This window comes from Triplophysa dalaica, chromosome 17 (assembly GCF_015846415.1).
Source record: "Triplophysa dalaica isolate WHDGS20190420 chromosome 17, ASM1584641v1, whole genome shotgun sequence".
In the NCBI taxonomy this organism is placed as follows: Eukaryota; Metazoa; Chordata; class Actinopteri; order Cypriniformes; family Nemacheilidae; genus Triplophysa; species Triplophysa dalaica.
The window spans coordinates 9,078,807-9,104,043 of record NC_079558.1 but is presented as its reverse complement, the minus strand read 5'-3'; the positions used below and the strand labels follow the sequence as shown (position 1 = coordinate 9,104,043).

The 25,237-nt window shown below is 36.8% G+C and overlaps 1 protein-coding gene across 5 annotated transcripts in view; it reads left to right on the top strand.

Moving 5' to 3' along the window:
* caskin2 (CASK interacting protein 2) overlaps window positions 1–25,237 on the top strand; it is a 39,484-nt gene continuing 14,247 nt past the window's right edge. For 4 of the 5 annotated variants that reach the window (XM_056771908.1, XM_056771907.1, XM_056771904.1 and 1 more), the window contains exons 1-9: window positions 1–334; window positions 10,452–10,503; window positions 16,031–16,128; window positions 16,786–16,931; window positions 18,349–18,444; window positions 19,662–19,774; window positions 22,620–22,728; window positions 23,530–23,638; window positions 24,686–24,780. In XM_056771908.1, coding sequence (XP_056627886.1) covers window positions 241–334; window positions 10,452–10,503; window positions 16,031–16,128; window positions 16,786–16,931; window positions 18,349–18,444; window positions 19,662–19,774; window positions 22,620–22,728; window positions 23,530–23,638; window positions 24,686–24,780 — 912 coding nt within the window. In that variant the 5' untranslated portion in view covers window positions 1–240. Of the gene's footprint in view, window positions 335–8,939; window positions 9,015–10,451; window positions 10,504–16,030; window positions 16,129–16,785; window positions 16,932–18,348; window positions 18,445–19,661; window positions 19,775–22,619; window positions 22,729–23,529; window positions 23,639–24,685; window positions 24,781–25,237 lie in introns of those variants that run through there. The other variant, XM_056771905.1, reaches the window with a different exon arrangement.

Below are 25,237 nucleotides of genomic sequence, written 5' to 3'. Positions count from 1 at the left end.
TGATGTGGTTTATGAAGATGACTTTCACTCAAGAACAAACTACTTCATGTTGAATAACTCCATAAGTCTAATGACAACTTTTCTTCTCTCAAAGAAGAATGAAAAGCTTCATGTGGTAAATCTCTGAATCATGTTTGTGAAAATGATATGGTAAACCAAAGGCCAAATCCGTCGTTTTGTGAACACAAAAGATCATGAGAGTGTGAGCCCAGATTGTAACTCTTTTGCTGGATAAGAGCCATGGGCAAAGAGCAGGACCTTCTTCTGGCTGTGAAGAATGGAGACCTTCCCTTAGCTCATAAACTCCTTGCCAAGATCAAGACCAACCGAAACAGTAAGTAGATTTTGTGCAGTTTTAGGATTCTTCTTCATGTGGATAGTCAGCTTCTTGGTCAATTCAGTTTGGATCTCTAATGCATCATACAACATTCAGAAATTGTGGAAGAGTTTCAATTTTGCATATTTGAAAACATTTTATAGGGTAATGCACTATGATTTTAAACCTGTTTACTCATTATTTTTCTTTTGTCACTTACCCATTTTGTTTTAATATTATTCTCAAGCACAAAAATCACAAGTGAATTAATTTGCCTAAATGTTAGTCATGCCAAAACCCTCTATGACAATTTAACATCTGAGCTATCAACAGCGTAGACAGTTACAGTGGCATAATTAAAATTGATTGCGTTTACATGCACAAAATAAATGGATATTTATCAAATATCAGCTTATAAAAGAAACCTGTTTTCATGTGTTTACATACATATCAATAAACCGGCTATGCGAAATACCGCGTACAGTGAAGTCACCATCGATAGTCCATCTACTAATTAAAAATGCCATGGGAAATTGGTCAGAAGCTGTATTTTTATATATCTTCTCATGTCCCCAGTACCTGCAAATGCACCAATAGTTTTTCATTTTTCCGTTTCCACATCAAAAGAATGATTCGAGAGTGGTTAATTCTGTTTGGGACTTTTACTTTTGCCTTGTCAGACATGCGCACAAAAACAAAACTGAGAGAAAACCAGTAAAGGCGTTTACATGCAGCGCGGAATCGGAGTAATAGGCACAATAAAAGATAACATTTTTGCGCGTTTAAATGACCTTACTTGTTATCAGCTTATTAAGTATAATCGGAGTAAGACTGAGTACTCACTGTAGAGTTTGTCTGGTCAGGTGGCACCAACAGCTGCATCAAAACATAACATAATGTCAACGTAGGCATTATTTGACCATTTATTCAAATGTGCACATACAGTAAAAGATTTATATAAACGCTAAATTTAAATAAGGCATCTTCGTTTACATGCAAGAGTACTTGGGACTGGAGTTAAAACACTATGCTGAATCTTGTTTGACAGTAAAAATGGTCAGTTACTCACCGGACTAAGCAAAGAGGTCGAAGGTCAGTTGCTGACCATTTATGTGCAGGTCACATACAGAGGATGATGTTAGCACTGGTCACAGTGTGAAATCTTGTATTCAGTGCAAGTATCTGGTTGACCCTTTGACATAGTGGTGGAGGTTTTGCATTCATTTCCAATTTCCCTTAAAGGTCCAGTGTGTGAAATTTAGCGTCATCTAGCGGTGAGGTTGCAAATTGCAAACAACAGGTCACTCAACCTTACATTTCGAAGCAATACGGTGGCTGACACAGAATCAAGATGTCATCACGTTTACGCTTCATTGCTGAAGGAGAAAACATATTTACGAAATGCACTCTGTAGAGCAGTTTAACTGTTTTGGGCTTCTGTAGAAACAACATGGTGATGTCCACGTTAGGGGAGCTGTGGCTTATGTAGATAGAAATAGCTCATTCAAATAGTGTTTCCCACAAGATTTTGACATGAAAGATACTCACAAACTAATTAGCATATTTGTGACATCATCACGTCCTGTTTATCTGTTTTTCTTCTACTTTATGATCAGTCGCATTATACTGTATTTTACAACTGAATCCCACCTGCAGTCACTTTTACTGCTGCTAAAATCCTTATTTATAAACTGTTTGCCCTTACTCGACAATGTTTTGCCTGTATTATGAACGCTTCTTTGTTTTTAAATGCAAGTAACAGTTAAATACACTACACGGAGCAAACTACATGTACTGATGAGAGGCAGAGGGCTCGCACACACACGGAGCTCATCGGAAGAGAGTGCATGCGAACACTGAAATCGGAGGATCTGCACGTTGCCATTCGCCACTCACACCAAACAAGTCAGGAAAGAGAGAAGACAAGGAAGCGCTGTTTATCCACTAGTTAATCGATCATAGATATAGTCATTATCATGGATCGATAAAAGATTACAATATGTGACGCAAAATATATACGTGGGCGGCCTTAAATAAAACTTGGTTGCCCAAGTAAATGCAATGTAATGGAAATGCTGTTCAAAGGTAATAAAAACATTATGCCAAATAATGTAAGATCTTTATAGACCTCTGAAGACATAGATGTGTATAGCATTTCTGTCAATAGATCCTCCACACAATTACACACAGCACCTTTAAGACTGCTAAGAGCCACAATGTTTACAAAATCTCACCTGAATAAAATACAAAGCCAAAACTATAAATAATAAATTTGACTAATGTCCGACTTTATGTATTTTTTCAGATATCCAACTGATATGGAGACAATACAGTTGATATAATCTGATTGTGAAGGCTCTAGTCTGAGTCCTACTATAACTGGTTTATCATTTCATTTTAGTTAATTGAAAAGTAGCACCTTGGGTATATTCTCATTAGGACTGGGGAAACATTTACAAAAGAACCTAAAACCCGAAACTTTGGGCACATTATTTCGAAGTACAGATAATTAATATAAAATGAATCTCTGCATGCTTCTGATGTGTAAATTGTATTCGTGCATTGACCTTTACCAAGCAAAACCTGTAGGTGCTCATCCCCGCCCCCACCCATTATGTTACAAATCAGGGATAACCCATATGGCAAACCCACAGATTAACTTTAAAGAGAATTGGATTTCAGCAGACAGTTCACTCTAGTTTAACAATGTCACTGGGCCATTGTAGTTCATCTTATTTTATTCTTCCTCTTTTAGGTCAGAGTGCAGTAGCACTGTAAACTACCAGGGTAAAGATATCAGCTGTGCAACACGAGTTGGGTGGATCTGATCTTCATGTAAATTGTTGCATAATGATTGTTTATACAGATTTGAATACTCTGGTTTATGACTGATAGGTCGGTTGCAATTTATTTGACAGTATGTGCACTTTCAGTGTACTTATAGTGTACTTACCCATCAAGAACTGGTGACTATAATTACTGAATATGGGTTAGGGATATGGGTAGGTTCATGGTTAGTACATAGTAATTACACAGTTATACAGTAAGTTCATACTCTAGTATGTATATGGGTAACAGGACTGTAAAATAAAGTGCTATTGATAGGTCTGACTTCTCAAGACTGTTTTGGATCTGCTCAGTGAGCAATGTTGTCAGTCATACTCTGATCTAGTTAAAATGGTGTAAGCCTTGAACTAAGCAGACAGCCTCCTTTAAAATTTTCATCAGAACTGAATATTATTAAGAAAATGGACTGTATTATTAGCTGTATCTGAGAACATGCATACATTTTCTATTTTCGGCCTAATTAGCGTATAGACACAGAGCGACTGTAGAATATACAAACACATGCGGGCTGTGAGAGCACGTGGTGCATCTCAGATCTAGATCCTCACTGGATATGGCTGTATGTAAATTAGCTTTACTTTTTTGCATTGGTTTACAAGTGTAAATAGATTCAGAATGAAACGTACTTGTCGTTGCCTTTACCGATAAGGACATTACGTCTTATGTAGTTACTTCACCTTTCAGCTTTGACCTTTCTTCCCTTCTCTGCGTCATTTCTGGTGTCATTGTCTCAATTGATAGTAAACCTCTATAGACATTCACATCCACATTGGTTTGTTTTAGAATGGTTGAGTGCAAGTATAATGTATCTCAATGTTACCAAGAAAGCAGCGCTTTGAGTAATAATGCTAAGTATTGAATATACAATATTTTACTTAAAACAGTGGTACTTTAAAAGTATTAATGGCACGCAAAGATGTTTAATTAATTGTCTTTTTATCTTTAACGTAATGAGAACATCCTGCTTAAGTTTAAGTTGTTTTTATGTCTTTGCTAGCTTAGGTAAATTTAAGCTTTATCTGCCCTGACTGGTTCTCCACAAGCTTGTTGTTTACAGTCATCAGCTGTACATCAACAACCCTTTAAAAACACCTGATAAAACCAAACCATGCTACAGATATGAACTTTATCTGAACTCATGTCTGCTGTCATTTGTCATGATTTTGTCTTTGCCCAGAAGTGTTAAATACATTCTGTACTTCCCGTCTGTTACAATGTGCGATAAACATTTCTCTGCAATATTTCTATTATTTCTATAATGTCTATTGAACCCTAATAAACTTAAGTGTTTTTACTGAAGGAGCAAAAGTAAAGTTGCTTATGTATTTACAGTATCGATGTGGAATGTTGTTTGTCTAAATCAGTTTTAATGTAGACCATACAATGTGGCTTTGCAAAGATCATGGATTTGAGTCGCAGTAGGTGGACATACTGTAGTTATAAAATAGCCTAAATGCACTTAAAAGGTGCAGTGAGTGAAATTTAGCAGGATCTAGTGGTGAGGTTTGAGAACTGCAACCAACGGCTCACTCCACCACTTCCTTTCGAAGTACTCTGTATGCTGTATTTACAAAATGCGCTATGGAGATTGGTTAGGGCTATTCCATATTAAGGCAGCTGCGGTATATGTAGATAGAAATAGCTCATTCTAAGGTAATAAAAACATAAGCTTCATTATGTAAGGTCTTTGCACCTCTGAAGATATATTTATGTATATTATATTGCATTTCTGTCAATAGATCCTCTAAAAAAAATACACAGAACCTTATAGGGTTAGGCTATAGAGTATAGATTATTGTAATATTTTGTGACATTTATTTGTGAATCTTTTTGTGTTTCCAGCTAATTTTGTTGCATCTACTGATGGATTGTGTTAATGTTAAAAACACCAATTTATCGAATTACAACGTGACAACCTGCTTGTTCTTAATGGGTATGCGCACCTCGCTGCATCCAGTGTAGACAAATTTTGAAATTATATTGGGTTCTGATGTGTTTCTAATGTCTTTTGTCATGTGGTGTCGTGCCTGTCGCATACGGTGTGGACACGGTGTTAGATCACATTGTGTGGAGTCATGTGATGTATGTTACCTAACCTCATGCCTCTTTCATCTCCACTAAGCTTAGACACCTTGACAATTTTCCATTTGTTTTGTTTGATGACGCTTTCGTCGTGTGGCAGAACGTTTAAGAATGTTGTTTAAGAAAAGAACCGAGAGCCTTTGTTTTTTTAAAGGATATAATATTAAACCTTTTATTTTTGTTATGCCAAATCCTTTTGAGCACACTGTCATATACAGTCACAATGTGTACAGTCAGCTTGTCTTTATGCCGATCTCCAACAAGCAGCAGAGACCCTATTTTGCTCCTTTTTTATGCCAAAATTAGCAATAGTAAAGCTATATTTTTCCATTCTTTCAATATTGAAGATTATTTGTTAAACAGTTTGCACTTCTCTTTTACTCTTATGTTCAAAATGGATCAAGTTCAAAGTTTATTCGGCAATATTGTTATGAAACATAATAACGTAATAACTTTAATAATAGAGGTTCAGTAGCAATTACTGGAAAACGTGTGGGTAGGCATTAAACTTTATTACTCCAAATTGGATCTGGCAAGCCAAACCCAGTCCATCAAATTAAAGTCATTACTAATCTTTTGAGAGCTTTATCGCCAACACCTGCTTGTGTTCCTGTAAATCCCAGATAATAGTAGTTCTAATAGTTTGGTCAGAAATTAATTATACATTTAGCTAACCTGGTGAAGCCTAGAGTAAAATCAAACATTTGCTGTGATAAACCATAATGTGTATTTTAATGGAGATGTGATAATTGAATCCCCTTGAATGTTTTGGTTCTCGTCAACTTGCTCACAAATGACCTGAGGATAGAACACTGAGGATTTTAGGAATGATACTCAATTGTATGATTAGAATTTTAAAGTTTTACATAACTAATGTTGCATATAGGAATTTATGGTCTGTTTAATATTTGACATGTGTTTCTCTCTCCTTAATTGTGAGCTTTCACTGTGTGTGTGTGTGTGCGTGTGCTTGTCTGTGTGTCCATGCGCGTCCGTGTGTCTGCGCATCTGAGTGTGTGTGTCTATGTCTATGTGTGGTAGTACGTGTGCATATCGTGTGTGTGGAGCGTTTGTATGTCTTCAATGTTTTTACCTGTTTCTTGTTTTTACATGTATCTAACTTTAATTGATTTGCTTATAGTTGTTTATGTCTCATGTGCAGCTGCTTTGTAACAATGAAAACTGTAAAAAGTGCTATATAAATAAATTTGAGTTGAGATAAACTTCTCCGATTTTTATCAAGATTCACTGCAGTTTGTTGATCATTACAAATGTGTAAATCTGCAGAGTTTAGTGTTGTTATTCTTTCCCTATGGCAGCTCTCAGTAACATGCCTTGAATGAGCGGAATTGGTAATGCATACTAAGCTACATAGCTACTTTTAAAAGAAAGGGGATGTTAACATGCTGTGAAAGGTTTGAAATAACACATCGCACTATTTTAGACGGTTTGATTCCAAGCAACACATACACTCAACAAACATTAGTAGTGACATTAACCAAACAATTATTACCCCATCTGCATCACATTCTCTTTTCTTAAGAAAAAAGATCACATTCTTTCTTTGATCTGATTGATCATGCTGAACTGTATGCAAGTCATCTTCATCTATTTTTTTAATGCCCTACATTGTTTTGTTTGCTACTGAGCATTGTAGCTGCGGGAATACACAAACCTTTGAGCTTGTCTTATTTATTTTGCTTGCTTGCTATAAGCATGGGAACTTCGAGAGAATGTAAATAGTTATTATGTATTTAATAGAGGTTTTGGTATTGTTCATATTTTGATGTGAAAATCAACCCATCAAATTAATTGAGTCAATCTATGAGTTCCTAACGTGAATGCATGTTGTGTTTTGAAAGGCTTTTGACTTCATAAGAAGATGCATGGAAACATTCTTTCAACCTTAAAACACGCTAAATGACAATGAAAGGTTTGATACAAGGTTTCCTTCAAATTGTTTCATTATATGAATTGTGTGTGGGTTTAGGGAGTGGTTGAACGCTGTGGTTACTGTGGCTCACTTCATTTAAGAGATGCCCACATTAGAAGCAGCTCTTCCATTTGACGAGAAAAGACCACTGTTGACAGACACAAAGCATGTTTGTGTTTGTGTGCACGCTTTTGTGCGGATGCTACCAGTGAGGGTGGGAGAGAGGGGGACAGACAGAAGTCGAGTGATCGGGTGGGTAAACCATGTCAGGAATGTTGTTTCGTGTTGAAACTCGACCTCCTCTCGAAAGGCCAACAACTTTCATTTAACAGACTTTTTTCATACACTGCGGCAGTATGAAATGTTCATACTGTAGCTCTGTTGGCATCTTGCCCGCTGCACGCCGATCATAGCATGTCTAAAGCCACGTTCACACTGCCACCAAAATCCGTTCATATGCGACCCAGATCTGTTAACTGCACAACAGTGTGAACAGGACAAACCAGATGGAATCCAATCTTTTTTTTTATCTGATCTGAGCCACTTCCATATGTGTTCCTAAATCAGATACAGGTCTGATGTTTCACAATGTGTTCAGTCTGAACAGTCATATCGGTATTCATGCGTCATTGTAGATCGACTTGCGTCATAATTCTATGCTAATTTAAAGCTTCACGCGCTATTCTGTTGACGGAGGTGCACTTTACAGCTCGGTTCCCAAACATTAAACATCAGATTCTAAACATAAGCTCTTGCACTGTCTACAGCACGTGAGCCGCACGATGCAATGCAACAAATGACTTAAGAATCCGTAATAATAACAAATTTTGCAACTGGATACAGCGCGATGCAACGTCCAAACCGGCATGCGCACAGCACGAGAGCGGACGGCTTCGGGATTGCTCTAAACAATCCACTCAGCACCGCTTAAAATCAAACACCACGCTGACTTGACCCTTGCTTAATTCCATATGAAAGCGTGCTGCCTGTCACATTGTTGTTGTTTTGCGCATGCGATTCAGTTTATAACCATCACCAGTTCACACTGGAATCTGATATTGGCAACATTTTAAAAATAGTGTGAACAACCAAACAAAAAAATCTGATCGGAGCAAAAAATCGGAATTGAGCATTAAGGCTTGCAGTGTGAACGTGGCTTAAGTTATCGAGTCCCCCTAGATCTACAGTACAGAAAATCACAGATTTCGGTGTGGTAGACTGCTAGGATTGACCTTAAAGGGATATTTACTTTTTTAAAATCATTTATTCACTTATGTCATTCCAAACCTGTATGACTTTTTCTTTTGCAGAACACAAAATAAGATATTTTGAAGAATGTTGGCAACCAAACAACATTGGTCTACATTGACTTATATTGTATGGACAAACACACTAATGCATTTCTCAAAAAATCTTCTTGTTTGTTCCACATATACAGTATTATTATGACAGAAGTTTAATGTTATTTAAACTATTTCTTATATATTATTTATATTATAAAACCTAAAAGCACTCTTTACAGAAAAACAAAAAATGAGTTTTTTCTAATTGATTTTAGTCCAAAAGATGTGGAGGAAGGAATGCAATGCTCCCACAACTCTAGTTAGAACAATTGGTCATAGATCTGTTTTCCTGCAGTGTTTTCTGATTTGGAGCAGAGCAGGAGGAGAGAGGATGTTTTGTGACTGTGATGATGATTGACTTGGATGGATATGAAGGTTTTTGAGCAAGTGAGTGATTAAGGCGCAGAGGATGTTTAGACACTGATAGATGACGTTTTGGTGAATGATGTTATGAAAGGCAAAATGGGACAGGTGGCTGTGTGTGTACTAACAGGTAAGTGAACACTGTTTACATTTTCAGTTTGGCCTTTTACCTGTTACATATTCTGTGTGTTTTGAAGGGATGGACTGTGTTTAGTCACTGACGGATGAGACGGTCTTGCTCTGCATCGTCATGCTTTACTAATTGACCTCACATTACATTTACGTCACATCACATTTATTCTACCGTACATTACAGGGTTAGGGTTAGGTTAGATATATTTTAGAATTTCATATTTTTGTTGTACCGTTTTTATTGTTTTTTTGTTTATTTACATTTCTAAAACATTCTGCAGTTCCTCTTACCTTACATTCAAATTAAAATTAGTTGTGGCATTACTGTAAAATTTGCACAGTGAATTTGTGATCTTTTTATTTGTTTTATGGGGAATTACAGCATTATGTATATGAAATTCTGCGTTATTGATGTGATAAAAATGTATTTGTTACAAATGTACTGAACTATCTGTTTGTTTTACACAACCCTTGAGTCTAAACATTATAAAAAATATCAGTCTATACACACGTTTCTATGTAAAAAAAGGGAAATAAACATATAATTCCAGGTCAACCTGAAAATGTTACTTAACATACTATGGAAAATCATGCATTTAAATACAAATGCTTTAAAAACTTCCTGGGTGTTTGAACCACCAAATGTTGGCATCTGTGCTAGTAGTTTCATGATACTGTTGATTTTTTCATTGAATTGCCATCATATCATCAATTTATTTATTTACATAGCATTTTATTATCGGTCTTCTTGGGGGGCCCCAAAATGAATCCAGGGGGCCATAGGTTTTGTGGCATTTTATGAAACAGAATTTTTTTCTTAAACTGTCAAAAATGGCCAAAAATGGCCAAATTAACCACTTTTATTTTTTATATTTGTAGTTATGAGCTTTTTATGCCTTTATTATGACACAACAGTGAGATGTGACAGGAAAGCTTAGGATGGAGAAAGGGGAACGGAATCCGCAAAGAACCCTCTGAGACATGAATCGAACTCGGGTTGCCATGAAACACACTGGCACTATATGTCGCCGCACTAACCATGATAATGTCGGCACCAATGGCTCTTTAACTTTTAAGATTTTATACACTACATTTGATCCAAAATGAATACATAAAACAGAGGCCCACAAACACCTTTTGTTCTTTCCTCATGTAGGTTATTTAAGAAACTCATCCTACTTCAACAAGTCAGTCAAGTCAATGCTATTTAAAGGCATTCACAATGTTTTGTAACCTGGGCAAATAATAGAACACCTCCATCAATCCCATTGTGTTTGTATGCATACAAAAAATGGCCTGTTGACGGTTTGAAACAAGTGCTTTCTTGCCATTACAGCATCATGCCTCATACCACTGTAATGAAGACTTCAGCAGCTGACTGATTTGTTGAAAATATCCCATCATGCCCTGATGTTTTTTATGTCTGTTTTTGTAGAGTTACTGGGCTCCACAAAGAGGCTGAATGTCAACTACCAAGACCAAGATGGGTAAGTTCTCTCATTTTCCACACGTCATTGTGTAAATTACCAAGGAAACTTTTCAAATATTTTTTTTTTGAGTGGGCTGACACAGGAATTTTTTTTGCAGTTATTTTAATGTAGCACCTGTAAAAATCCATGTGACCGTTTGTTATATCTACTGAGGAACCGATTAGTGTCAGACTACATCTACATTCATCTTAATAAATTACCTTGGGTGTCATCTTGGTCAGGTGTATTAACAATATGATTTTATTTCTGGGTATATTGAGGTATATTTATCATTTTTACAAAGTAAATTGCAGACATAACAATGCCAGTACAACATGGAGCTTCAGTATTGATATTGAAGTTAATGATCAATATCAATGATTCAAGTTTAAGATATAAAGTTTACATTTATGCATTTGGGAGATGCTTTTATACTCAAAGTGACTATCCAAAGATACATTTTGATTCTGAGTATGTGCAATCCTGGGATCGAACCCATGACCTCTGTGTTGCTAGTGCCATGCTCTAACAGATGTTGTCAAGTTAACACTGATTGTAATAATTCAAAACATTCAACAGAATATTTACAACACAAACCAAAACTATCATTTTATCAATGATAAACAATCATTTAGACTTTCCAGGAATCTTTTTTGTAGTAATGTACATCTCAATGAATGCAGTAAGAGACTTGTTTAACTGTATTTAACTATATGCCTTGCAGGTACATATTAAAGAATAGTGCTCTTCCATGCTGCGTCTTGTTTTGTTTGCTGTGGTTTTGTCTGCTTTCACAGTTGTTTGCATAGATTCTATCCAAACATTCAAAGGTGTTGTAACACCGTCCTGTGCAAGTAAAAAAAAGTGCTTGACTCAGACAAGAAAATTAAGCATGTCTTGCCTACTTCGTAGTTTTTTGTAATTATGTTTGTTTTAATGTACTGTTCATGCAAAACTTAATATAGCTTGTGCATCTCAGGCTTTGTTGCATTTGTAGTGGGATGTGAGTTTCAAGCTGTGAGGACAGCTGATCAATTTTCCTCGGATCATAATGTGTGCACCGTAATATCAGTCAATGAGTGCCAAAAACCTTAAAGTGCCATGCATTTGCATTTGAGATCTAAGTTTTGCTTATCGAATACTATTGATGACTATTCCGTGCCAAACTCTTAAGGGGAGGTTTTGGGATTGGACTGCATGTTTTGCATATTATCAAACACAGCTGTGATTATTTGGAATGTTTTGATTTGATCCAAGGTGGTCTGAAAACTTGAAGAACCATTAGACTAACTGTGTGTTTCTTATGACTATTCCCATGATGCCATTCTGCTTTGAGCTACTACCGCTGTTTGAAGTCAAAGCTTAGCCTGTTAGAAAAAGATCACGCTTAAAATACAGTAGGGTAGCCCTGGAAAATATTGTTTGGAGATGAAACTGCTATGTGTAAACGTTTGTGTGCATCTTTGAGCGCAAAAACCGATGTGTTTTATGGAAGATGAAGCGAAAAGATTTTTTCTGTCTAATGGCCATCAAATCATTTCTGAAGAGTCTTCTGAAGAATCATTGCTGACTATTGGTGAAGTCAATAGCACAAAGATGATGTGACATTGTGGCAACACGTATATTGAAACAAGCGGTGGTTGTTAAATCTGGATGTCCCATTAGTCTAGAGAGATAAGTGGGGGAGAAAGTTGAAAGCGCATCTTGATGAAGTTGAGGGAAGAATATTATCATGAGTGCTAATTTTCAGGGGAAGAACTGAGAATCAAGTTCCTGAGGGACCCGCAGCTGAGGTGCAGGAAAACACTTCATTATTCATTATTCATCACTGGCGCTCTTCATTCCAGCTCTCAGTTCTTTATTTCTTTCTTTCTTTTTCGACTCCTATGCTCCCCATTGCATTTAACTTTTGTATTTAACTTTTGTAGCTTTCCTGTAGCTCAGTGGCTAGAGCATAGTGCCAAAGTTCATGGGTTTGATCCCAGTGATTTAAAACACAAATGTATATTATCATGCAATATAAGTTACTTTGGATAAAAGCGTCTGACAAATGCATAAAAAATATATATTTTCGGAAGCCCCACTCACAAAAACTCAAAATTTCAAGCAACAAAAATATTTTAGAGTTAAAATATATAAAAATAAGGCAATCTTGGTTTTTTGTTTTTTAAATGTAATTTAGTGCTCATTTTGTTTAATTTCAAACTATTAGTTATCCCCGTTTGAGACCCCCTTTGAAGTCAGCTTGAGCCCACTTGTGGGCCACAGGCCCCACGTTGAGAACTGCTCATGGGGTGCCGTGATGAAAAATCACACAGATGTAAAGTATGTGCTTTTATTCATTCACAAATTTGAATATTGTCTTTTCGAGGTCGGGGTTAACTCATGCAGTTGTGTTTAAGTTACTAGAATACACGTTTTGAGAGTTTTAACAGCATAAACAAAACATGACAGGTTTTCTCAGGAAGGCCTAAAATGGGTTAAACCAGTGGTTCTCAACTCCGGCCCGCGAGATCCATTTTCCTGCCGAGTTTAGCCCGAACTCTGATATAAAACACCTAAACAAGCTAATCAGCGTCTTTAGCAATAGACGCGTTCAACTTAATGCGGCGCTGCGCAAATCTATCAGTGTATGACATTTAAGTACCGCGAGAGCAATTCAACTGCAGATAGTGATTTACGGATTTGAATCGCTCTCGAGGTACTTTAATGCGATATGCCAAACAATCTGCGCAGCCCAACATTAAGTTGAACGCGTCTGTTCCTGAAGTCACTGATTAGCCTCAACAGGTGTTTTATCAGAGTTGGGGCAAAACTCTGCAGGAAAATGGATCTCGCGGGCCAGAGTTGAGAACCACTGGGTTAAACTGTTGTAATCAGTGTTACTCGTTTACATATGCAAAACACCAAACTGTTTTGCTTTGTGTAATTTTTTCCTATTATATTCTTTTCTACTCACCCATAAATGGTACTTGAAATTAGGACTTCTGTAATATGGGAATAGTACATAAAATGAGTCAAAGCCCCTCTGGATATTTTTTTAACACACATCAGTATGCCATCCACTGAAAATTGGGTGTAAGAAGTGTCTCTGGTGGATGTGTTTAGAAATGCTCTCAGTCAGTAGCTCAGAAGTCTGGATCAGATAATGTGAGCCTCACCATAGACCGAACACAGCATGCTTCAAATACATGTCATATTAATCATCTCAGCGTTACTCGTGCTCAACATCTGCGGTTTCAGAACAAAGGCTGCAGGGTTCTTTTTTCCTCTTTTATCAAACAGTTTCACAAAACTCATGCACTCTTGTATGCTTTTAAACAAGTACTGGCTGAAGTTATGAGGGGTTGTTTTGGTTTTATGTCTGGTTGGGGGATAATTTGTGTAAAGTTTTGCTCCTATAGGAGATAAGGGGTTGGTTTGTCTTTTGTGCATGAAAGGACATGTAGGAATGAGCACTCACTACAATTAGAGAGAAGCCTGCATGCTTCATTTGGAAAATGTTCAGGAAATGTTGCCTATAGGCATGTAAAAATCATATTTTGTTGGTGGTGCAAAGAATAAGGTGCATTTACTTTATGTATAGAATGGGCAAGCCTAAAAAACGACCTATGCGATTTAAACCCAAAAAAGCCACATTCTACTGTAGTTGCGATAATACAGTTTCAGACTTTTAGTGATATTGTTATTAAGCACAAACATTTTTGGAAATCTTGGTATATCCCCATTCAAACTTTACGTGTGTCCTTAAATATTACATTTAGTGACTTTAAGTTAAAATGGGTTGTGTGACACAAGGTCAAGATGTAATCCTTTCCATCATTAATCTCAAGGCATTGGGATTTTATTGTTATGTTGTGTTACAACCATGGACCTGAAAGGACCATAAATTCCCTTAAATTATCCCTTAAAACAACCTTTAAATTAATACTGAGAAACTTCAATTGGTTCATCTTAGAATCGCCCGCACTAAAAAATTTGTGAAAGAAGTGTACTTTTTTAAATGTGAATGAATAAAGGACGTTTTCCACTTTGTGACAACCAGGTCCAAAAATTAGTTTTCTATGCCTGTGGTACATTTTTTATTACGAATTATATATTTATCTGTCTCATACTGATGGGCTTTATTGGGATTAGTGCAAATCTACTGGATGAGGAAAAGTCAGCCTTGTCTAGGGAGCTAATTATCCACGCATTAACTGAACTGACATGATTTTAATAGCCATTTGAACTGTGTGTGTTCAGAAAATACACTGTATGAGCATGTATTGTATATATACTTGAAGTGATTAGTAAATGCCGTATGCACTTCCATATTTTAAATCCCAGATTAGAAAATGATTTTAGAACATGTCTTTGATATATAATTGATCTTAGATCTGGCTTGAACGCCACATTATTTATATTTCATGTAGAATTTATTCAGACCGTGAATTCTGTACAGTGGAGAAGATATTTAACAGTAGGTTTCTTAATTCATAATAAATCCAAAATGTTAGTTATTAATTCTTCAATATAGTTCTTCAAAAAAGCTGGACCAGTTACTTGCTGGGTTTCCATCCAAAGTTGCAAATTTGTGCTTATGCGCAAAATTGGAATATCGCATAAAACATTTGCGAATAAGCACCGTTTCCATCCAAGTCAACCGTCACTTTCTAATAAACTGACACTAAATATAAGTAAGACAAGTAAGAGAAGCCACTGAATAAAATAATTTTCATATATATTAATACTTTCGCAAGCAGACGATTACAAAACACAATAAATGCAGTGCTTTTGTGGATGCCTGGTGTTTTGGAAAAACAGTTGTGAAAGTTCTAAGAGATGATTACAGAAATACTTTGACGACTTTGCTCAGTCATCTAAGAATGACCATAACAACATTTCTGATGCTGTGCAACAAGATCAGTACTCTGGTTAGTCAGGTTACGCCTTCAAAAAAGTGCAGTTACTCGACTTTTGGAGGAATTTGTTCAGCAAATGCTTTCCATCTTCCATTATTCGCATTAACCCTTTTTCGCAAAATTGAAAACAACGTTAAACCAGCATAAACATAGCAAAATTATAGCAAAACATCCAAATGTTACTGTATTTGAGCAGCATATACTGATTGTCAGGACTGACTGCAGTTTTTAACTCGTGACCGACAGAAGCTGTGTCAGGGCTTCCAACTTGACCCTCTTAGATAGCAGATGAATCATTCTTTGCTAAGATCCAAGTTCAATTTGTAAGCTGTTTATGAGTTTTTCTTACGTAGAACACACAATAAGATATTTTAAGAAGTGCCTCCGTGGTTTTGTTTCCATATGATGAAAGTCAATGGGGTGATGTTGTTGAGTACCAGCATTCTTCAAAATGTTTTCTTTTGTGTCCTATTGACCGAAAGGCGAATAAATGATGAAATCGTTTTTGGGTGAACTATCACTTTACGGTGTTTTCTCATGCAGAACATTGACTTCGACAAAAAAAATGGACAATATTTCTAACAAATAGAGCTGTTTTCATGTTGGATAACTTATTACTTATTGCTTTATTCTCTCCACAGATTTTCAGCACTTCATCACGCTGCTCTCACTGGCACCACTGATCTTCTGTCTCTGCTGTTGGAGGCACAAGCCACTGTGGACATCAAAGACAGTAATGGTGAGATGCTTTTATCCCCTGTGTCTCTCAAACTCCTATCACTGTCAAATCACTTTAAAATGCATGTCCTCACTTCACATTGCTTTGCATGTAAATTGTTGCATCACTAGATGAGATGGTAAATATACAATTTTGCCCTTTGTGTTGACTTATTCATATACACGAGCCTGCTTTTCATCTGCATTTGTATATCAGACAAAAAGTGTTGACAATTTATAAGCCTTTTCATACAAATAGTAATTCATATATTTAACACCTAGAAGACACCAGGGTGTTCATGTTACATAAGGGATAATCCACAGCTAGCTGTGCATTAAAGGGTTTTAATGCATGACGTGGAGGCCAAGAACCCCCCAATGCGAAGCGTTAAAATTGTTTAACGCACGGCTAGCTGCTTATACCATGGTCATTTGCCAAGTTAAATCTTTTATTGATGTTTACAGTGAAATTATAGATCAAACAGGTGAAAATTACAGTGATTTTGTCAGTTAAATTTCAAATGTACTCAAACCTACTGGAGTGCGTTAAAGGGTTTTAATGCACACCTTCCAGCCAATCAGAATCGAGTATTCAAAAAGACCAAGGTATAAATTGTTTTATTGCACGTGGCCAATACAGTATACATGGGTAATCATATTTTTCCACACTCGGTTGTAGGTATGCGTCCTTTGCACTACGCTGCCTGGCAGGGGAAGGCTGATTCTGTTCTTATGTTACTGAGAGCTGGAGCGTCGGTGAACGTAGCCTCGCAAGACGGACAGATCCCTCTCCACCTGTCTGCACAGTATGGACACTATGAGGTGGTATGTAGCTTACCTTTTCTCCATTTTCCTCCTTTTCGTGCCATTCTGCAATGAATGAATGGGAAGACAATGTCAAAAGTCACAATGGTTTTACATAGTCATTTACATGGAAGTTCATTGTACTGAAGGAGGTGTGGCTGACTGGTTTGCCTGGGTGTTCGATTTCCAGGGAATGCATGGAGTGACAAATGAACAGCAAGTAAAAATGTCAGGAATTTGTGGGAATTGTGACATGAGTTTGCAGTAAGAGGGTACTTGCAGTATACCAGTATCTGTGGTAGTCAGTGGCAACAACACATCATCTGACGTTTAGGTTTCAAATCATTGATTTGGTTTTGTGTTCACTAGATGCTTCTTCCTTGCAGTGTAGACGGTGCAATGCTCAACATACACTGCAAGCAAGCAGCGTGACTGAACTAGAACACTCCCATTATAACAAACATGGTGTAGACATAATGTAAACAAAAGCTTTATTGTGCAGTGTGGACATCTTTGTTTATGATTGGAACATTCGTGTGAATCCATGGACGGTTTGAGTTTGTGCGTAACGGTAGGTTCAGTGTAAGCCATCAATAAACTTTTAATAAAGGATTTTTTTCTTTGAGATTAAGATGTAGATAAATTTGTAATAAATGTTTTATCAGTGGTTTAAGTAATCATTTTTGAAGACATTTAGATTAGATGCAACGTTATTGTCATTGTGCTGATAATGTAAAGAGCAAATAACTTCTAGTTTAGATTTTAACAAACAGAAATTAACACTTTTTATATACTGTATTGTCCCCTTTATATTCACATCAATATTCTGTAAATAAAAATACAAATTTGTATATGTCCAATGCCCTTTATTACCTCATTTGTGACTGTAAATAAAAACAGTTGGCCGAAGGGCAATATCATTTATCAGTCGAAAAGTTTGGTAGTGACTCATTATATGTGGTATGTCCTTTAACTCAAGCTGTAAAAACTCAGTTTTGTTAGATACAAGCCAAGAAAATGCAAGACTTTCGGTCGTTGCATGCTCAAGGCAAAACAAGAGGTCCCCAAGCATAGATAGCATTACTTTGCAAGTTCATAGCTTTGTTTCAAAACAATGCATTTTTTTAGTTCATCTTGCAGAATGGCAGGTTGTTTGGCTTAAGCTGCAAAGTATTCCCTTTCCTGAACTCTTAACAAAACAGGTCACGGGATCTGCATGACAGATAACGAAATATCCCACAAAGAATTTACAGTGTTCCTATGCCCTTTCCCTCATGTTCATTGACCTTCCTGGATGCCATTTCAGCTTTTCATGTGAGCAGACTAAAACCGATATGGCTTTTGACAATGTCCTTCGACTGTGTTATCCCAGAATGCTTATGCAGCAAGACACAGCTCCTATTGCCCTTTCAGTGTGTCTCTGTGTTTATCTACTCAGTCTGAAATGCTGCTGCAACACCAATCCAACCCCTGCACTGTCAACAAGGCGAAGAAGACACCTCTGGACCTGGCTTGTGAGTTTGGAAGACTCCGGGTGAGTGAAATGCAGACTTTGGGAGGGACATTTCATCTGTTGTAAATTTGAAATAGTCATAATTAATAATCAACAATAACCGTTCATCAAAAACAACTTTCTCTTTTTTCTGAATATAGGACATACATATACGTAAAGATAATAGAATATTACAAAGAAATCCGAAAAAATATGTTGTCTCTCAATAACAGTGTCACATCTTTAATGCATCTTAAATAGAAAACACCAGTATAGACTGACAATCAGCTGTCTAGACTGTAGATATGTCTTGGTGTAGATAATAAAACTTTAATAAATGCAGTTTAAATTGATGTTTTGACTGAGAATGTCACATCCATAAGACTAGAACTGCCTCAGAAGTGTATTGCTATAGGTTTTGGGAAGGTTTCCTATGCTATTGACAAGAACTACTTTAAGGTTTGCTATTGTTTTATTTAAAACAAATTGTGCGCACAAATATTTCCTGGCATACAATGCAATGATATGGTTGTTATAAAAACTGCAGGGAATTGTGTTTAGCTTTTATTTTGGTACATGTGCATAAATAGAGTTAAGGGCTTATCCCTTTTAAAATAGCTGTGCAATTTTAAACATCTATCCAAGTTATTCCACTCTGTATGCAAGCTCATAGCAAAGAAGCTATTTCCACACTGCATTTTGAAAGATAATTATAAGTAGGATTTTATGACATAACCGAGCTTGAATGAGGTCTTGATTATTTTGGTAAAGACTGTATTACACATTCAGCAGGAAAAAATATAGCAATGGTAAGCTCGTACAGACTGCGTACAGTTGCACTGCACATACCGGGCAAATTAGGATAAAGGGTTTTAGAAGATGGCTTTTCTGACAGTTTACTCAACAAGTCCTGTTAAGAGATCTTTAATTCACCTTAGACTCGATTTGCCAGTGCGAACCGTTTTTGATTAATCTTTCACCCAAGTCATTTGGAATTACAGAATGCAAACGCTGCCGGGCGGCAGGCTGATGGTATGAGTCTAATTTAGCTGCGCCCCAGCGAGTCAGTTGCTGGGCTGCGTGAGGATTCTGCCTCAGCTAGAAACTAAATTACATTTGACAGATTCTTAGTGGCAGAGAGTGCAAAGTCATGGCTGTTTGGCTTTCTGTATTTCTGACATGTTTAGTCATAAGCAGACACAAATGAGGTGCTTTTTGACTGGCAGGTTAACTCACCAGCTCTGATTTCCTTCCCTCAGGTGACCCAGCTGCTGTTAAGCAGTAACATGGTGGTGGCTCTCTTAGAAGGGAATGGCAGAGATAACACTCCCCTACACCTTGCTGCCCGCAATGGCCATAAAGACATCATCAGGTCTGCTTATACTTTTTATTATGTGTAGATTGATGTTTTATAGAACATTGGGGTACCTCATGGAATGGTCTTTATCAGTCATCCTCAATTGGGGATACTGCGGCTGGATCCGGACCTTTGCTTCGTTCCATCTGAACCGCGAGAAATAGCTTATTAAAAAACATTTTGACTATTTAGGTCTGTTTAAGTTGAGCCGCGCGTCTACACAACAGAGAATCACATCACATTTTATCTACATTTTAGAATTAGCATTACTGATCAGCATGTAAACATTTTAACCCTGTGAAACGCAGGCTAAATTCTCATAATTTAATTCATTATTAGATGATCAAAGATTCATTTCAAGCGTTCATTTCACTAAGATTTCAAGCTTTAAAATGGCATTATTTAGTCACTATGGAAGATATTTTTGTTATATTTTATATATGCATAAAATACATAGCACATGCAAATACCTGGGAAAAAAACATTTGTTAGACTACATTTGTCACAAAATTCACTACATGATCATAAGAATTCACAATATGGCAATATTATCGTAATATCTGTGAATTTTTTGTGAATTTTCAATAAGAATGTTGTTGTTGTCATGATCCTGCCTCTTCTTGTCATGATTTTCGAGTCTTGTGGCAGGATCATGACATACCCAGGTGTTTTATGTGGAGAAAGGGCATGGCATTGTTTTGGTTTTGTAATGCCATGGTCTCTCTCCGGTGTTGCGTCTTCTTGCACTGCCCCTTTGTTTCTCCGTCTACTTCTCGTTATTGTTTCATCTCTCAGACCTGTCTCTTCCCGCCAGTTTCTCATTAGTGTTTGATCCTTGTCACCTGCCCATCTCCATGCAATCTCCATGCAATCTCCCCTCGTTAATATTACCCTATTTAGTGTCTCTGTTTCCCTTGCCACATGTCGGTTCACTCCTTCCCGTAACCTTTCGATGTGTTTCCTTCCCGTTTGTCAAACCCTTTGGATTACCTTGGCCCTTCGTGTGTTGGATTATCACGTTCCCTTCATGTTGGATTTATTATTTACATTCTCCTTGAACCTTTTTTCTATTTCCCCTCGTGGAAGTTTAAGTTTTGATTAGTTGTGTTTTCCCCATTTTGGGTTTTTTGTTTGTCTTATTAATAAAGTATTTTGTTAACCCTTTGACTGCCCTGCACTTGGGTTCTTCTGCACCACAACCGTGATAGTTGTGATATCAGTAAAAATTTGCCTCAATATCGCAATTTTCGCTGAATGTTTATCGCGGCTATAAGAATTCACAACACAGCATTATAATATTTCGATATTTGCGAAATTTGTAACAATATCAGTTTTGCAACAATATCTCAAATCTCACTGCACAATTGTCATTGTAAAAAAAAACTAACAGGATCAGTTTTGCAACATAACGTAGATTTCACCACATCAATTCACCAATTCATCATCAAAATATTATTTATAATATATTATAAATGTAAATAATTATTATCTGTGAAATGTCACAATATAAGTTTTGTCACAATATCACAATTTTCACTTCTTGGGTAAAGGAATTGGATTGACAACATCATTGTGATATTCATGAAAATTGGTCACAATATTGCAAATTTCTCTATGAGATTATTGTGGCTATAAGGGTTCACAAAATAACAATTATTATTGTGATAAATTAGAAATTTTGACTCAGTATAATTTTTGCTACTTAAACACAAGAATGGTATTTGTGAGTAATGTATATGTGTGCTAGCATGCAATCGGCACATGACAGGGTAAAGATGTCTCCTTTTTTGCAAGTACAGTGGTGTTAAATGGGTGGCCCGACAGGATTTGGCAGGGTGCCTTGTTGACATGTTTGTCGAGCAAGGGAGGTGAGGAAAGAGGGTGTGGAATGTTCTTGTGGACAGACGAGTGCAGTTTAAACAGATGAGTAAAAGACAAATCGTATGTTCGTTTGCGGGTGTTGACCTGGGCCGCCCTGCCCCTGCGTGATTGTAGCGAGAGGTCTGTGACTGCACCGTTGTGATGTGAACATATGCAGCAATGAGACCGAATAGGGTTACACTGTCCAGTCAGCTGCTTTGACATGCTTCTTTAGCAGCAACCATATAAGAAAGTTCTCAGTGCAGCTCTGCACTTTACCACCCGAGTGGAATGCGGCTTGTAAACATAGACAAGATGGACAGAGGTAGTACAAGGTCACTAAAAGCTTGTTAGAATGAAGCATTCAATTGCGCTCTATCTTTATCAACCACAATCATTTTTGCCGAACAATTTGAGCAGGGAAATAATACATTTATAGTGACTTTTACTTTTTTGTAATTAAATCAATCCAGTTGAAAATGAAGCTCTTTTAAAGCATTTTTTTCATTAAATCTTAAAGAGACTCTTGTTCGGTAAAATTGCACCATTATGCAGTGGACGTTTGTGTTGCTCTGAGGCTTTATATTGCTGTATCTTTATATTGCTGTGACTTTTGACACCTTGGCTGGTGGTCTTGCCATCACCTTTTGGCTGGTGGTCTTACAAACTTATCATTATCAAATAGTTTAAGGATTCCCACTAACTTTAGTCTGTGTTGTTGATTTTGGTTTGAAGTTTTATAGCTGGAAGCATAAGAGAAGTAAACGAAAGCAAAAATATAGGTTTGGCTACTAAAGCATTAACTTAACACACACTGCTGTGATTGCCTAATGATTTGTTAACTTGTTTATAATGAAATTGACTACAAAGTTGCGTTTTGTTTAGTTTTTATTTATTTATCTGAACATACACTTTAACGTAATCATGTTTCAAATACTGTACAACAGGATGTACAGGATAATGTACAATGAGGTTCATGTGTTGACTATCAAATATTTAGACTGCTGCTGAAGGCTGGGATTGACATCAACAGAACCACTAAATCGGGAACGGCTCTGCATGAGGCTGCCTTGTACGGGAAGACGGAAGTAGTCAAATTATTGCTTGATGTAAGTAAATTATTGTTCTTTACCATAAGCATGTAAATAGTCTATTAAAATTGCTACATTTATTTGTCTATACAAGACACAATTTGAAAAGACACTGAATGTGAATTTTTAGTTGATGCATAAGAGTTTAAAGAAAACTATCTGATTTATTTTGAAGTAACAAAACTGTAAAATATAGTCGTTATAGTTATAGACAGTACTGGAAATGGCTGAGATTCATTGTGGGCTGTAGTTGGGACCATACAGCTGAGAAAAAAAAGAGCATTTCAAAATTATTTTCAGTTTTCCTGAATCTACTATTTACAGGTATGTGTTTACTGTATAGGTAAAATTATCATTTTGTTCAACCGCTAACACTATTGCTCCCAAATATATATATTTTTCTATTTGCATTTATTTGCAGAAATTTTATATTGTAGAAACAGATCAAAATAACAGAAAACATGCTCTGTATTGTGCATTTTTTCAGACCTCTAATACTGCATAGAAAACAATTTAACAATCACTTTTTTTTTTATGTGATAACCTCATCTAATAATATAATGCATATAATAAATCTAGAAGTGTTGATTAAATGAAAATTTGGAATGGTTCTTTAATTTTTTATATGTGCATAAAAGGCCGAAATTCCTTATGTTTTAAGATGGAACTTCTCGTCTCTTGAAGTTCACTTCCCGGACTCAATCTCCACCAAGTCCCCTTCATTTCCACAGTTATATCGCAGTGTTGCATATATAACTTTTATGAAAAATATTTCTAAAGGAGTCGTCTAAATCCAATGCCTTACCTTATACCCAACAGGCTGGAATTGATGTGAACATCAGAAACACCTACAGTCAAACAGCTCTGGACATTGTGAACCAGTTCACCACTTCACACGCCAGCAAAGAAATCAAACAACTCCTTAGAGGTGACTGAGATAAAATTATATTTATTTTCCGCTTCCTTGTCTCTCTTTACTCTTGGTCTTATCTTTTTTATCTCTACCATTGAACTAGCTTTTTTGATGTCAGGCCATGAGCCTTTATGTACTGTACAGTACTGTTATCTTTATCTTGATGTAGACCATGGGTCTCCAACCTTTTCGTAAGCTACCTGCAAGAGATAAAATCTTCTACTAGGGCTACTTGTTGATGAAATACTTTCAAACTTTAACATGTGATGCATTATTTTCAGTACACAGCATCAAAGTTTTCTTTCACATATTTTTGCACTTGAATATATTAAAGCTTAAAGCAGGTGCTAATAATAACATTTTCATTACGATATAGTCACATATTCGTCAACTATCCTTATAGAGCTCATGCGGGCACCACGTTGGAGACCACTGATGTAGAGAATAGATGTTCAGAGGTGTGGATTGTGTTGTGTTTCGTTTCTCTGTGGGTGTGTGCACATATGAGTGAACCTGTTTGTTTTCATGTTATAGAGTTTCATATCATTACTGCTCTGGGGTAGCAATGACAACCATGCCTGGAGATTTAACTCAAACTTTTGTTTGCATGTGCGTAAGCTGCTCTGGGTCCGCAGTATTGCGTGCGAAGCGTATGTATGTGTTAAATAAAACTGTTCTACAATGCCTCCTGTAATCCAGTAGCTTGTCCTCTTTGAAGTGTGCGCAAGGAGCCGTGTTTGAAGATGAGGGGTGTTTAGCTGCTCCACTTCTTAATACGAAGTATTGAGAAGAATTTTCACGAAGTGTGCTGAGCGTATTTAAATATTACCTTTCTCCATCTGAAATTTTCTTTATAACCCCAACAGTTATGTTTTGGTATTAATTTTGTGGAGCCTACCCTGAACAGTATGAAGACCCCACAGTTTGATCACATTAGTGACACTCATTGGGAACAATATTTTTAAGTTTGTATGGGGTAGACTTGATGAATATTTTTAGGGCAACATTCTCTCTCGCTCTCTAATACCTTGTATGCATTTCTTTGGGTTATGTGTATATTAGATGCCAGTGGAGCTTTGCAGGTGAGAGCGCTGAAGGACTATTGGAATCTACACGACCCCACTGCACTCAACATCCGGGCGGGAGATGTGATCATGGTAGGCCTAAAGCAAAATAGTTTTTCAATTAAACATGCCATGATTTCTCACAAGAGGTGTTCTAATTTGAAACTGAAAATTATGTGAGTGTTATGTAATAAGCTCATATAATGGGTGTATTATGTGTCTGGGCATTGCCTTGATCTCAAGACTTATTAGATTTACCAATGTTCCTCTGATAAATATTGCTCTCCTGTACCTCAGTGGTTAGAGCATGGCACTAGCAATGCAAAGATCATGGGTTCGATGAATCTCAGTCATGTTTTGATATAATCGTGTTCTTAACATAAGTAACAGGCGCACAATGAAGATGTGAGGATGGTAATTTTGTGTTCTACGGTCCAGCATGCCGCAGCAGGTTCTCGTCGCTCAAGCTTTGATGTCAGATTCATATGACAGAAGCGGAGCTTGTGTTGTTTGTTGTTGTAGTGTGTTTGAGTTCATCCTGGCTTTTTTC